Source organism: Fistularia commersonii, chromosome 29 (assembly GCF_037954325.1).
Source record: "Fistularia commersonii isolate RoL2024-O1a breed Wild chromosome 29, RoL_Fcom_v1.0, whole genome shotgun sequence".
Classification (NCBI taxonomy): domain Eukaryota; kingdom Metazoa; phylum Chordata; class Actinopteri; order Syngnathiformes; family Fistulariidae; genus Fistularia; species Fistularia commersonii.
The window spans coordinates 3,098,270-3,112,737 of record NC_141312.1 but is presented as its reverse complement, the minus strand read 5'-3'; the positions used below and the strand labels follow the sequence as shown (position 1 = coordinate 3,112,737).

Genomic DNA, 14,468 nt, shown 5'->3' with positions numbered 1-14,468 from the left:
CGAGCAGCGTCAGGGGAGCGGTTAGGGGTTCGGTGTTTTGCTCAACGACACTTCGACACACCAGGAGGAGCCGGGAATCAAACCAGGAACGTTTAATTCCGAGTCTGACCGCTCTGCCTCCCGCGCCAAGTGCTGTTGAGCAAGACCCCGAACCTTTAACTCCTCCCTTGGCGCCGCTAGACGGCATGCCAACTGCTCCATGCATGGCTGATTCAATGCTGAGAATGGATTTCCCGCAAGGGATTAATAAAGTATAATAAAATAAATAAAAATGCTGAGCAAAATGGAAATAAAGCGTTTTGAGTTTTCGTTTTCCACGGTGCTGATCCTGCAATAAGGGTTGCATTCACGAGTCGCATAAAGACATGCAACCAGTCAATCCTTCATTTAAACATCTGGGCAATTCAGCCTCTTCTGTGTTTTGGACGTTTCTTTTTCTTTGTCAAGAAAATCCGTTGTTCACCGATGGAAACGCAAATTAAGTCATGATCGCAGGTGTTTCTCAGGATGAGGTCATAAAAAAGCCTCCTCAGTTTGTCTCATCCCACAGACGGAGGAGGTCAAACATGGAGACGGCGACCGACTCAGCTTTGTCTATTCGGCCAAACGCCGCAGCTGTTCCCCGTTTGTTCTTAAAGCTATTAAGCCGGTTTCAGCAGTTTGGCACCCGCGTCCCCACGCCAGCTCGGGACGGGAATTCATCGAGGACTTCCTCAAATAATCTCCTGGAACAGCTGCTTAACATTTGAACATCCAGCGAAACTCACAAAAGCAAGTTGCTGTTCGTAGGGGAAGGATGCTGCACTTGGGCTACAGTTTTCGGCAGAGAAGATCCATCTTAAGGAGGCAGAAAACAGCTGCGGCAGGAAATGGAGATAAAGAAGGTGGAGGACCAGCGTGTGGATCGGCCGTGTTGCCACGAGGCAGCGGGGATGAAGATGTGGAGTGTTCTCTTCGGAAGGGAGGAAGATGGAGAGGATCGGGGATGGGTCCATCAGAGACGATGGCACGTGTTAGATGTTCTGGGAGATCACGTCAGAATGAGATGGTTTTGGACTTGGGACGGTGACGATCCGGGTGGAAGGATACTGAGGTTGGAACTACCAGGCGGGAGGCCTGGAGGAAGACCGGAGAGGAGGCGCACGGATGGAGGACAGGAAGTAGGTCGGTTTAAGAGAGGACGGTTAGATGGTTGGCGGCGGCGACCCTTGAGGGGAGGAACTCAAAGGAAAAGGAGATGAAGAAGTAGATGTTCCTTGTGGAGCGCCTGAATTTGAACACCAGGTTCGGCAGTCTTTCTTAACACCCTGTTTTGCACTCTAAAGTGCAAAGATATAGATAAGATATTTTTAACATGGTATGATTCAAGTTTTTAAGGGTTTGAAAGTTGGACTGAGATGGAGTTTTGTGTGCCGTAACTAATGGGATTTACCCAAAAGAGTTTTTCTAATTTTGAACTTGAAGAAAGAAACAAAAAAGCCAAGTAACCCGTGGAGTTACACAATATATTATGTCTTAACTCAGGAAATGTTTCATAAAGTCGGTCCTTGTGTTGTAGTGGAGCCTCTGTGTTTGAAGTCCTATTTGAATCCCGAGTTTTAGTGGCAACATTCAGTCGAGCGTCCGCAGACGAGCCTTCGTCGCTGGTGTCCGAGCGAAGCTCTCCTCATCCTGGTCTCGTTCCGAGTCCGATTGAGTGTTTGGGAGTGAAGAGCTGCGTAAAAACCAAAAAAAAAAAAAAAAAGACAGTCTATAATAAACACAGGATGAGTCACCGTGTCAAATGGATTTTTGTTGCTCTTTGCCAAACAAATGCACACACACACACACACACACACATGCACACACACAAAACACTCAAAACAAAAGATCCTCCCAAAGTGTAAACCTCCAGCCGGCTCTCAGACAGATCCATGTCAGAGTACACAGAGAGAGAAGACTCTCCAGGTACTCGCCCTCTCCCGGCCTCCGCGGCCCACTGTGTACGTTTTTGCTGACAGTGTTTACGACCGGCTCTAATGACCGTTCTGTTCTCGAGACGTCTTAACAAAAACTCCTTCTGCTGATATTTTTTTTTTTTAAATTGTCCCCCTCCAGCCCCCCAACTCCCTCCTCACACAATCTGATGCCGTTACGCCATAAAAAGTGGAACATGACTAATCTCCAGCAATCAGGCCCTTAAAAGGCAACTTGCGCCGCGGCAATTGTGCATCGGATGCTCTGCGTTATCAGATATCCTCACGGCGGTGTGTCGCCGTGACGCGAGGAGGTGGTTCACGCACAATTTTTGAATAAAAACTTGCAAAAACGTTGTCGGAGCGAAAATGCTATGAACAACATGCGTGCGTGTTGTTTTGCAATCAAGCTGGGAGTAACCTTTGACACGCTGATGAGGTAAAACACGTCAGACCCATTTACAAAACACGCAAACAAGCGCGGGGACACGCACGCTAATATCGATGCGCGTACGCTACGTGGGAAATTGTTTTCCCACAGTGGATGTGGATGTGCGCTGGGTGGGAGCACACAGGAAGCAACGTCTACTGGGAATTCAGACCCTGAGGAATCTCATCTGCTGTTCATCAGCCATCAGTCACTCCTGTACACACAGACACACACACACACACACTCGCACAGACACGCACAATTCCAAAATAGATTTTTTTTTGGTTACGGCCTGAGCCTTAAAAAGAACACTGTTGGATTTTCCCAATTAACACGACATGTAGAAGTTGGTTAGTCTGTACGTTCAGTCATAACATCACACTGACCTCCACATCTGTAGTTGAGTTAGCCATGTAAATAAAAGTATAGTGGGACCCAGAAGGTTGCATTCTTTCTCAAAGCTGCGGAGGGGAAGGAGGGAGGGAGGGAAGCAGGGAGAGAGTCATGCCACACACACACACACACACACACACACACACACACACACTTGATGACTCCCTCCTATGATCCGGGGAGCGGACCATCCATGGTCGATCACTAGCAGGATGAACCAGAGGCAGTTGGCAGCGCACCTCAACAGCCGAACCACAGAATACAGCGAGAGCCCGCGGGCCAGGAGCCGGGATAACCTTCTCACGTACGATGACTTCACCGAGGAAACCTGCTGTCCCGGACGATGCCTCGGGTGAGTCTCTGTCATCTCCGTGCCGCTGCTGTGATGAGACGGTCAGAGGAAACGGTGTTTTTCTGCTCACCTTTGACACTCTTTTGCAAAGATTGCATGTAATGCTTGCCGACTCAACCTCTTAAACAGACTGAATTTGTATATTCAAGGTATGTCTGGTTTTTAAATCAACCGTGGATCATTCATTTTTTGAAAGAAACGCACAAAAAAAGTCCAAGGATTTATCACTGAAAAAAATTAAATTAGAATTCAAAGATGACTTGTTTTTTTTTTAACCCTCATTGGTATTTCCCTTTTTTTTTATTGTATTTTTTTGCTGTTTAGTTGAATGTGAAATTGACAAATTGATCAAGCATGAGCAGCAGCAGCAGCAGCAGCAGCAGCAGCAGCAAGGAAGGATCTGTGTACACCCAGTCATCAACATTCAGATAAAATAAACCGACTGTTTAACATCCCCCGACTCTCTGGCAGCCACAGCAGCTCCGAGAGGCAACTCCTGGCTCGTCTCATGGCCGTTAAGAGACGCCAGCCTCTCCGCGGTCCGGCCTACATGTTCTCCGCTCCCTCCACCAGCCTGACAGAGGTGGAGCAACGTTTCCTGGAAGCGGCGGAGTACGGCAACATACCCGAGGTGCGCCGCATGCTCCTCCACGTAACCAGTTTGAACGTCAACGCCGTGGACTATATGGGCCAGAACGCGCTGCAGCTCGCCGTGGCCAACGAACACCTGGAGGTGACCGAGCTGCTGCTCGGGAGGGAGGACCTGGCCAGGGTGGGAGATGCTCTCCTGCTGGCCATCAGTAAGATGCGTTCGTTTGTCTGTTTATGTGTGTCTTTTCCAACTCAAGCATTTCTCTAAGTTATCCCAAAAGTCCTCCAATAGGAGACGTGTCGCGACAAGGCAGAAGGACAAGACCCGAAAAAACCACTCACTGTGAAGTAACAAAAACGTTATCAAAAACGTGGAGCGAAGAACCTTCAAATGCAAAGTGCGACGGAGAAATATTTACAAATGAGACGCAGATAAAGTTCACGAGAGGTTGATTTCAAACTTGGCATACTCGCCTCTGCACAGGATTGGGGAGATACAGACGCAACTAGCGACTGACGAGAAGAAAACTGATTATTTAAACACAAGTGCACGCTGTCTGAAAAACAGGTGGATACACTTAGGCACGGCCTAGTGGTCCTGAGAGGATGTTTAAACTCCGTTTTTTTTTTTTCCAAAACAGGCTTAAGGAAGTCAAAAAGTGACCAAACAAGCAAAAGAAATGACTCACAATGCATCAGATAGTGGGAGTCATACATCTGTGGCGTTTTTTTTTTTTTTATGGGGGACAAACACTGAGCAGCATCCTGCTCTCCTGCACTTTTATCCATCCACTTCCTGGATGAAATCTGAGGAGAAGGGAAACATTGGCAGCCTGGTGGTGCAGATGTTGGAGGACCCGGAGCCTCCAGGGACGATCCAGTTTGACTCTGACCTTCCCTGAAAACTGAATCTGCGTTTGTTTTTCATATTTGAATGTGTAATAAAGTGCACATTCAAAAATCTATAATAACTAATTGTAATCCACCAGTAGTTAACTTGGACACTTTGTCTAATTCGGTTTAAGATAAAGTTACGTGACAACCAAATATGAAAACAAAATAAAACATAGGCTCTAATTTCAGCCATTTCGACCAAAAAACACCTAAATCTGACTTACAGTATTTCAGGGGTAATCTTTTACATTTATTTTTATAACATATATAAATATAAATAGAAACCTTTCATTATATAATAATGCTAATACTTATAATAATGCTACTAATATTTTTATTATTATTAAAAATCATTACATGGTATTTAATGATATGATGATAATCACAAAAATAATGATAATAACAATAATCTAATAATAGTACTACCACTACTTTTACTATTACTACTAATAATAATGTATGTTATTGTTCTTCTTCGTCCGCTTCTTCTTATTGTTGTTGTATTTGATTTTATCACTTTTTTCAGTGATAAAAAAAGAGATCATTGCTTCACAAATCAATACAACACCTCATTATCATTGATTAGAATCTTAAAAAAGGAAAATCATGTCTGTGTGATTTGTTAGGCTAGCAAAACAATATTTTATCGTTCTAACGCCGCGTCGAACGCCAAATGCATCTTTTGACGGGCTTTTGCAGATTTTAATCTTCCATTGTTCCATCCAACCTAAGACAAGTTTGGGAAGATAATTTGAAAACCCCAGAAAAAGTAATTTGACATTCTCAAGCGTCTGAGGAGACAGGCTCCAGACGGCGCCGCCTGTTCATGGGCTCTGTGTGCGTTGCAGGTAAAGGTTACGTTCGTATCACGGAGGCCCTGCTCAGCCACCCCTCGTTCAGAGACGCTCACCGCCTGACCGCCAGCCCCGCACAGGCCGACATGCTGGACGACTTCTACGCTTACGATGAGGACGGGACAAGGTAAAGAAGTATGGGACACTGGTCCGAGAGGATTGCATCGTTGGAGTTACATCATTGGTAAACGCTTAAACCCGAGTGGTTTAAGTGTGGTGGGCACGATTGAGTGTCAGGTGTCAAAGGAGTGTGTGGTTAACTTATAAATAATACGTGGATGTATTATCCAAATCCAAGGACATTAGATCATAAAAATGTGGTTGGTGATCAAGCATGTCTCGAACGCTGCCGTTTTTGGCTTGTTTTCAGGAAAGGGGTGAATTCCACATTGATTTTTTTTTTTTAAACAATCTCTGTAAATCCGGAGTTAAATTGAGATAACGAGATGAGATGAGATGAAATGAGAACAACTTTATTTATCCCGAAGGAAATTGTTGTGCCAGAATTTCAAGTAAAAACATAACAGTAATGGATAATAGTAGGAAGGGGGAAGAATAAGAAATACAATGAAATACAAATTGTCTTAACTGTTAACTACAAAGATTTGAACATTCCCTGCAGCTCAGGGAAGAGGAATTAAAAAGTCTGATAGCCTCTGATAGCCACAAATTCAGCTGTACTGTAGTCGTGTAGATTTTCACATTTTCCGTTATCAGCAATCACCAGCAGCATTTAATTTAATCTAATTTAATTTAGTTTGATTTGATTTGATTTAATTTAATTTAATTTAATTTAATTCAATTTAAGCATCTTTTCTTTTTTTTTTTTCATTGGGACCGTAAATCATTAAGATTGCACAGATTTAAGATAAGATTCTATTTCCGGATTTTATTGGAATTTAAAGCTGTTCTTGAAATTAGAGTAGCGTCCGACAACCTGAACAGGAACGCAGGAAAATGTCAAAGCGTCATTTGTTTGGCCGCTGTATCCAGTCCTGACCTACTACCTCCTTTTGGCTACTGCCTGCCTTTGCATCTGTGTTCTTTAACAGGGTGAAAATGTTTAGTTATGTGACACTTTTATCGGGTGGCACACATGTTTATTTAGAACAGGAGCTGCGGGTCATGTTTCTTTTTCTTTTTAATCACCGGGGCCTGACTGGCCCGCAAGGACTTCACTGGGGTGTGATTAAATATTTACAGCTGAATTCTTGAGCAAGCAAGCGTTTCAATGACAGGAATAAATTGGCATGAAAACATTTTTTTGATTCCAACGACGCGTTCGGTGTTTTTTTTTTTTATGGTCCTGCAGGTTTTCTCACGATGTAACACCGGTCATCCTGGCAGCTCACTGCCAAGAATATGAAATCGTTCACACCCTGCTGAGCAAAGGCGCCCGGATCGACCCGCCTCACGACTACTTCTGCGGCTGCGACTCCTGCAACTACCAGCAGCAGTTCGACTCCTTCAGCCACTCCCGCTCCAGGATCAACGCTTACCGGGGGCTGGCGAGTCCGGCGTACCTCTCCCTGTCCAACGAGGACCCGGTGCTGGCCGCCCTGGAGCTCAGCAACGAGCTGGCCATGCTGGCCAACATCGAGAAGGAGTTCAAGGTAGAAATACCTTCGATTACGAAACGGTTAAGGACGACAAACAGAATCAACACGAAATGGAAATATGTTCAGCTCCTGTTATGGAGATTTCCCCTTTCCCCTTTCTCAACAAGACCAACAGCATCTATGTATGTTTAACTTAGAAAGCCTTTCTAATGCTTGCAAGAGCAACCGGATTTAAATCGCTTTCTGAGTGTATTGCAAACATTTATCTCCATCCATCGGTTAAAGTGCTGCAGAGGCTTTTCACTTCTACCTCAGACTCTCAGCGAACCTTGAGGAATATTGTCACACCAGCTGTGTTTAGTCTGATGGAGCTGTTTTTTTTTTTCTTTTTCCCCCAGAGATTTGTTAAAGAAGTGGTTTCGGTGCGCTTACCAAAGAGCTCCGGCGTAGTTTGTTTATGTTTTGAGAGTGATCGCTCGATCCGACGTTGTGAAACTTCATCCCCGCTGGGCTGGATCGCATCCGCTTCTGTTTTCTCTCCGGCGTCTGAAGACTTAACGTCACATGAAACGACACCTTTCAGAGACGTTTACTTTTAAAGTGATCCAAATTAGCGCGTCTGTTCAGATATCACTTAATCCCCGCCATATTAATCATCACATTCAAACTAGAACTCCAGGTAGGACGTGGTTGAATGTTCGCCTCATATTTCGGCCCGGCGGTGTTCGCAGAACGATTACTGCCGCCTTTCGAGCCAATGCAAGGACTTCGTGGTGGGCCTCCTGGATCTGTGCCGGAGCACCGAGGAGGTGGAGGCCATACTGAACGGGGAGACGGACCCCGGAGACAGCTACGACCTGCCGGGACGCCCCTCCCTCACGCGGCTCAAATTAGCCATTAAGTACGAGCTCAAAAAGGTCAGTTTATTCGCAGACCGGGGCGAATGCCAAGAGGCGCGGGAAGACGCGGTGGGGGGATTTCTGATCGATTCCACGCCAGACACAAACAAAACACTTTTCTGGAGTAAATCTGGAGAACCCTGAGATATTGATTATAGGATTCGCGATGATGTCAAAAATGTGTCTCATGAAATAAGCTCTCAGTGATGCAGCTAAGGGAATAAAAGTAATTGCTAATTCTTGAATTTTCTGATTCACACACTCACACACACACACACGTAACCAAATAATTTAATTTCTATCATTCTATTTGAATGAAAATGAAGAGTTTTATCAACGTTACATAAAATGCGATGATTTTATTTCAGAACATTGATTTGTTTTTCGCACCTAAAAGAAGACACTGTGTTTTTCCCCTCCCCGCTTCCGCTGTCTTCTCCCCTGCGTTCAGTTTGTGGCTCATCCAAACTGCCAGCAGCAGCTGCTGAGTATTTGGTACGAAAACCTGCCGGGCCTCAGACAACAAACCACGGCTGTCAAGCTCTTGGTGGTGCTCGGGGTGGCCATGGGGCTGCCCGGGCTTGCGGTGGCCTACTGGATTGCGCCGTGCAGCAGAGTATGTCGTATAAATTCTTGCACGGTGCTTGGAATTCCTGAAAGATATCGCCGCAGGACTTTTCACCCCTTATCATCTAATCTTTGTGATTCAGATAGGAAAAGTGATGCGCAGCCCCTTCATGAAGTTTGTGGCCCATGCCTCATCTTTCACAATTTTCCTGGGTCTTTTGATCTTGAATGCAGCAGACCGTTTTGCTGGCACCACCCTTTTGCCTAACATGACCCACCAGGAGGTACGAGGAGGTGCCCAACTCAATCCAGACCCTCTGCTGCTCTACAGAATGACCACGACACCCTTCACATGGATGGAGATCCTCATCATTTCATGGGTAATGGGTAAGAACTGCAGCTATGACTTGGAGAAATAAAACAAAAACAATGCTATGCATTCCAAATGTCGGGTTAGATGCCCCTTCCGAGAATAAAATGCAAAGTCATCATAAACGCTAGAGTATGCATACACTTAACATTAAATAGGATGTAATTCATTATGATTATTATGATACTATTATTAATAGCAATAATATCAGCAACAACAACAATACTACAATACTACAATACTAATTATTATTATTATTATTATAAAAGATTGGCCCTGAGATACTGTAAGTCAGGTTAAGTTCTTTATTTGTCATTGTTAACAATGACATTACATTACATTACATTGCATTGCATTTGGCAGACGCTTTTATCCAAAGTGACTTACAGTAGAGGACATAGGGTCTACAAATACACTTGCAAATACACGATGCACAGGAAATATACAGAACAGTAAGCTTGAATTAGTGAGTTTTTTTTTTTTTGTTTTTTTTTTGACAAAGACATACACAAACGTAAACACACACGCACACTGCATAGCAGTGTGATAACAATAATAATGATGATCATAATCTTCTTTTCTATTTGGGTTTTCCCTTCAGGGGTCGTCACAGCGAATCAACCTTCTCCATTCAACCCTGTCCTCTGCATCCTCCTCTCTCACACCAGCTAACCTCATATCCCCTCTTAGTACGGCCATAAATCTTCTCTTTGGTCTTTCTCAAGACCTCCAATTCCAGCATCTACCAATATATCCACTATCCCGCTTCTGTATGTGACCCAACCATCTCAGTCTGGTTTCTCTGACCTTCTCTCCAAAACATCTAACATGTGGTGTCCCTCTGATGGATGTATTCCTGATTCTATCCATCTTCATCACCCCCAAAGAGAACCTCAGCATCTTTATCTCTGCAGCCTCTAGCGCTGCCTCCTGTCTTTTCGTCATTGTCACTGTTTCTATACCGTACATCATCGCTGGTCTCAGCGCTGCCTTATCCACCTTTCCTTTAATTCTGGCTGATAGTCTTCTATCACATAGTAAATAATAATGATAATAATTTAATAGACACAAGAGCAGGAAATAATCTTTTGAATGAGTATAATTATTAAAATGGATTGCCTTACATATTCACGTAACATTAGTATTGGAATAGTAAGTGAAAGGATGTTTTTTAAAACAAGACAAAACTCGTTAGAATGTATAGAATGTGTAAATTAAAAAACAGAGTCACCTTATTGAATTCCTGCTTCATGGTTTGGATGATGTTTTTGGTCAGATGACGTAAACATCCTCCTGTGTGGGTCGTTGGTGCCGCTGCAGGTATGATCTGGGCCGAGGTGAAGGAGATATGGAGTCAGGGGCCGGGGGAGTACCTGGTGGAACCGTGGAACTTCCTGGACTTTGGGATGCTGGCGATCTTCCTAGCTTCGTTCAGCTGTCGCTTCTCAGCTCTCAGACACGCTGACGACGCCCAGACATACGTACACACACACCATCAAACGTTGCACAATGTCACGCTGCCCGCCGAGATACGATACTACACACTGGGTGAGCATTCTTACTCTCTTGAACTTCGCTTCCTACACTTGCACTTAGTTCCTCTAACAGAAGGCCGCTGTCAGTGCGCTGGGATTGTCAGCAAATTGTCTGCTGAACTATTTAATCCAAAGCATAATCTGAAACACCATTTAACCCTCATATTATGTTAAGGGTCAATTTGACCCATTGGGTCAATGGGTGAAATGGGTCAAATTGACCCTTAACATAATATGAGGGTTAAAGCACAGACACGATGCAATCTGTTACCATAGCAACGGGAGCTGCCGGAACTTGGGTTTGGGTTTAAAGAATGGATGGACACAGGCTGCCCTGCCGTCACTTAACTGATTTACACTCTGTCTTCATAGCGAGGATCCACTGGTTGCCATCAGACCCCCAGCTGGTATCGGAGGGCCTGTACGCAATCGCGGTGGTGCTGAGCTTCTCTCGGATCGCCTACATTCTCCCAGCTAACGAGAGCTTTGGCCCCCTGCAGATTTCTCTGGGGAGGACAGTCAAGGATATCTTCAAGTTCATGGTCATCTTCATTCTGGTGTTTTTGGCATTCATGATCGGCATGTTTAACCTGTACTCCTACTACCTGGGGGCAAAGCAGAACGACGCCTTCACCACGTGAGACACGCTCCGGCCCGTGCAGTGGATTCCTCCACTAAATGCATGAAGTTAGGAAATGTTTGCATCCTCAACTTGGCATTTTATAACCAAGAATTATCCTCATCCTTTGTTTGTATTTTGTGAGCGGCTTTCCGACAAGATTAAGACCTGAAGGTGACGTAAAAGGAGCGGTGATCGACAGACAAAAACGACTCATGCCGTGTTTGCAAAATCCGGAGTTAGAAAAGAAAACCCAGAAAACAATTGGTTCCGCTTGTTATTCTTCAGACATTCCCAAAAATTGATTTTCGAATTCGGACTGCGCAGGTTATGATTAAAAAAAATCAAAAAATCTTATCATCCATTTCCTTTTCAGTTTAAATATATCTGATCCCCATACATAATACGTTCTAGCTGGCTGTCTTGTAAATCAAACACAAACAAATAAATGTGTGTAAATTTAGCAGTAATATAAATACAGCTTTATTTTGCTGGAACATGCAAAAACCACCAGTATTTGGAATAAAATACACAAGTAATTTCACTGGGGTCGCTTTTCTCACTGAGCCGCAGCAGGATGAATAATGGTTTGTTTAAATCTAAAAATAACTCTCCTCCCTATTCCCCTCCGTTTCCTCCGTGTCGCTGTCTAGCCTCGAGGAGAGTTTCAAGACTTTGTTCTGGGCTATATTTGGGCTGTCTGAGGTCAGGTCTGTCGTGATCAACAACGGGCACAAATTCATCGAGAACATTGGATACGTGCTCTACGGGGTTTACAACGTCACCATGGTGATAGTGCTGCTTAACATGCTCATCGCCATGATCAACAGCTCCTTCCAGGAGATCGAGGTTCGTCAGTCAAATACTAAATCATCGACAGCTTCGGCAGCATTCCTTTTTTTTTGTATGCAATATTCTCACGCATGCATACTTCACGTATCCATTTTTGGGGGCGGGATTGGGTTTAGGATGATGCTGATGTTGAGTGGAAATTTGCACGGGCCAAACTCTGGTTCTCCTACTTTGAGGAGGGACGGACACTGCCGGTGCCCTTTAACCTGATCCCCAGTCCGAAATCAATGCTGGGCCTGTCCAAGGGCATCAAATCCCTGGTCCTGCAATATGTGGTGCCGCAGCGTGAGGAGAAGATGGGGACACAGCTCGACAAGGTACAATATAGACTCATATTTGTCACTAAAATGTATATTTCATACCCAGCACAAGTCCTTGATTAACTTTTAGAGCTCAGCAGTTTATCTGTGGCTGCAGAGCCTGAGCACCTCCCAGTGGTTCCACTGCTGCACCACAAGCTCGACCCTCCTCCGGTACCTGTCAGCAGTTGTTCGGCGCTGGTAATAACAGTTTACCTTTCAGATTGGAGACGGAAAAAATTCAGGATATGGTGATTCTGGAAGTCCCACCAGATATCAGGTATCATGTTTTTATGTGTATCTACGTTAGAGCAGTTTTTTTGCTACATTACATCATTATGATTATTTCCTAAAACAATGATCACATGACAGAAGCAGCGTGGCTTCTGTTGAACACCTCGTAGTTCCAGTTATTATCAACAAATTAACCAAAATATAAACAAAAATATTTCCTAATGGAAAAATAAAAACCGAAGCAGAGGAAAAATACAAAATATAAAATTAAATAAATATGAAATGTATATAAAAATAAAATTAAATACAATTCTGAAATATTATTCCATATATATTTTCATGTCTAAATACTAGTGTGGTTATTTGTAGAGGCTTTTATAATCAAAGCAGAGGCTAATGAAATTGTTGTTACACTAAATACATTATATATTTCTTAAGTTTTTACAGTGATTGTTTGACTAGGATGGAACAGTAGATATGATGTGCTGCTGATGATATCTTTCCTCCCGATTGGTTGCAGAAGATCATGAAGAGGCTGATAAAGCGTTACATCATCAAAGCCCAAGCAGACAGAGAAAGTGACGAAATCACAGAAGGTGTTTGTCTGATTTTGATGCGGGTCGTTTAAATTAAAAAAATAAAACCTCTCAGAATTTACTTTTTGGTGCATTTCTCCAAACTCAATTGTCATGACAAATGCTATTTTTGTTTACTTCCTAAAGTTGCTAATTTGGGTATTCATCAATGTATTCAAAATTATGCTGAAATTTTATTTTATTTTATTTCTTTTTAAGGTGAACTGAAGGAAATCAAGCAGGACATCTCGAGTCTCCGATATGAACTACTGGAGGAGAAGTCACAGAACATGGAGACACTTGATGGACTTCTACGGAGGCTGGGGGAGATCAATGCAGCGCAATAGTGTCTCCGTACACACACAAACACACACACACACACACACACACACACACACACACACACACACACACACACAGTTTATATTTTGATAGCTTGTAACTCTCTCCACAGAATGCTGATCTACATGGTAACAATGAATAATGTATGTAGATAAATATACTGTACAATACTGTGATTGTATGACTGCTGTATTATTTCTGCTTGTGCAGATAATACATATGCAAACAATAGAAGCTATGTAAAAAAATTGCCACAGGAGCATATATTTTCAGTTTGTCTTCAAGTTTCATGAAAACAAAGACTCCATGATGTGTTCCCTAACCTTTCAAATCCTAAGTGACTATACAAGCAGGAGGAAGAACCTCACAATGGAAATGTAGTGATCTGGGCTGTGTAACTTCAGTGTAGTCCTGAATGCTGCAGGAGGATTCATTAAATGAAGTAGTATAACAAGTTACATCTCCAGATTACTAGAATAATATAGTGAAAAAAAATTCTCGCCTGTAAAACCCCGGGAAGGAACGATCATACTTCAGCAAGGTCTGAAGGTCAGCATCATTTTATCTGTCATATTTTCTGCACGATTGCTTTCTCTATAGAAGATGCAATCAGAGGCTGCATGTTAATCATGTGGGGATTAGGAATGCACGAGTCCCCGGCCAAAAATCAAACAAACCAAACAAGTAGAAATCCGAGAAAAAAAGCTGGGAGGAGGGGTCACTTTCAAACGGGGTCGCCACATTGTTTTAATTCTGCTCTGATGGCAGCGTTGGACAATGCACTCCCACAACTTAGGCCTGTGGTTTCAAGTGTTGCCAGCAGTTGAATGGCAGGTAATGCTTCCGAAGAATCAGGCCTACGTCCTGATCACCCAGTTTGGGTTTGGTGGAGCAGCTCCTTTTCTTCATTTAACATTTAGAGCCTTCCTTTTTGATTCAGCTCGGGTCCTGCTGAGGCTTGTCTTGAACCATCCCCCATAGCTATGCAGCAGTAGACCTAAACTGCAGGGGGAATCCCCCATGTTGCACTGAGCCTCTACTGGCACTTCCAGTCATGCATGTAACTTGCTGCATTTTGTGCTTTACCCTCCATGACTGTAAATAATCTCTTATAGAGGAATTATCCAAAACATAACATAACTTGTGTG

General features: G+C 43.6%; 1 protein-coding gene and 1 long non-coding RNA gene across 6 annotated transcripts; one reads left to right on the top strand and one right to left on the bottom strand.

The window, feature by feature from the left end:
• Positions 1-1,472: 1,472 nt before the first annotated feature.
• On the bottom strand, positions 1,473-10,318 carry LOC147216661 (uncharacterized). 3 transcript variants are annotated; one of them, XR_015109049.1, is made up of 4 exons: positions 10,096-10,210; positions 7,461-7,581; positions 2,933-3,158; positions 1,473-1,714 (listed from the first exon to the last, which is right to left on the bottom strand). It is a non-coding gene; the product is annotated as an uncharacterized LOC147216661 (long non-coding RNA). The 3 variants fall into 3 exon arrangements; XR_015109050.1 differs by having other exon boundaries at positions 3,018-3,158; XR_015109048.1 differs by lacking the exon at positions 2,933-3,158 and having other exon boundaries at positions 10,096-10,318.
• Positions 2,934-13,496, top strand: trpc6a (transient receptor potential cation channel, subfamily C, member 6a). 3 transcript variants are annotated; one of them, XM_086177045.1, is made up of 14 exons: positions 2,934-3,130; positions 3,602-3,930; positions 5,464-5,596; positions 6,782-7,082; positions 7,760-7,945; positions 8,379-8,543; positions 8,638-8,881; positions 10,185-10,412; positions 10,772-11,036; positions 11,672-11,867; positions 11,987-12,187; positions 12,393-12,449; positions 12,924-12,999; positions 13,198-13,496. In XM_086177045.1, exons 1-14 carry the CDS (start codon positions 2,949-2,951, stop codon positions 13,323-13,325), a joined length of 2,691 nt encoding a protein of 896 aa, XP_086033171.1. In that variant the 5' UTR covers positions 2,934-2,948; the 3' UTR covers positions 13,326-13,496. The 3 variants fall into 3 exon arrangements, 2 of the variants coding, with proteins under 2 accessions (XP_086033171.1, XP_086033173.1); XR_015109047.1 differs by lacking the exon at positions 13,198-13,496 and having other exon boundaries at positions 12,288-12,449; positions 12,924-13,003; XM_086177047.1 differs by lacking the exons at positions 12,393-12,449; positions 12,924-12,999; positions 13,198-13,496 and having other exon boundaries at positions 11,672-11,870; positions 11,984-12,092.
• The last annotated feature ends 972 nt before the right edge of the window (positions 13,497-14,468 follow it).

Coding starts and splice junctions, on each gene's coding strand:
- trpc6a (XM_086177045.1), top strand. CDS start 2,949: ATGATCCGGGGAGCGGACCATCCATGGTCGATCACTAGCAGGATGAAC. Junction 3,131..3,601: donor TGTCCCGGACGATGCCTCGG/GTGAGTCTCTGT, acceptor ACTCTCTGGCAG/CCACAGCAGCTCCGAGAGGC. Junction 13,000..13,197: donor AAGTGACGAAATCACAGAAG/GTGTTTGTCTGA, acceptor TTTCTTTTTAAG/GTGAACTGAAGGAAATCAAG.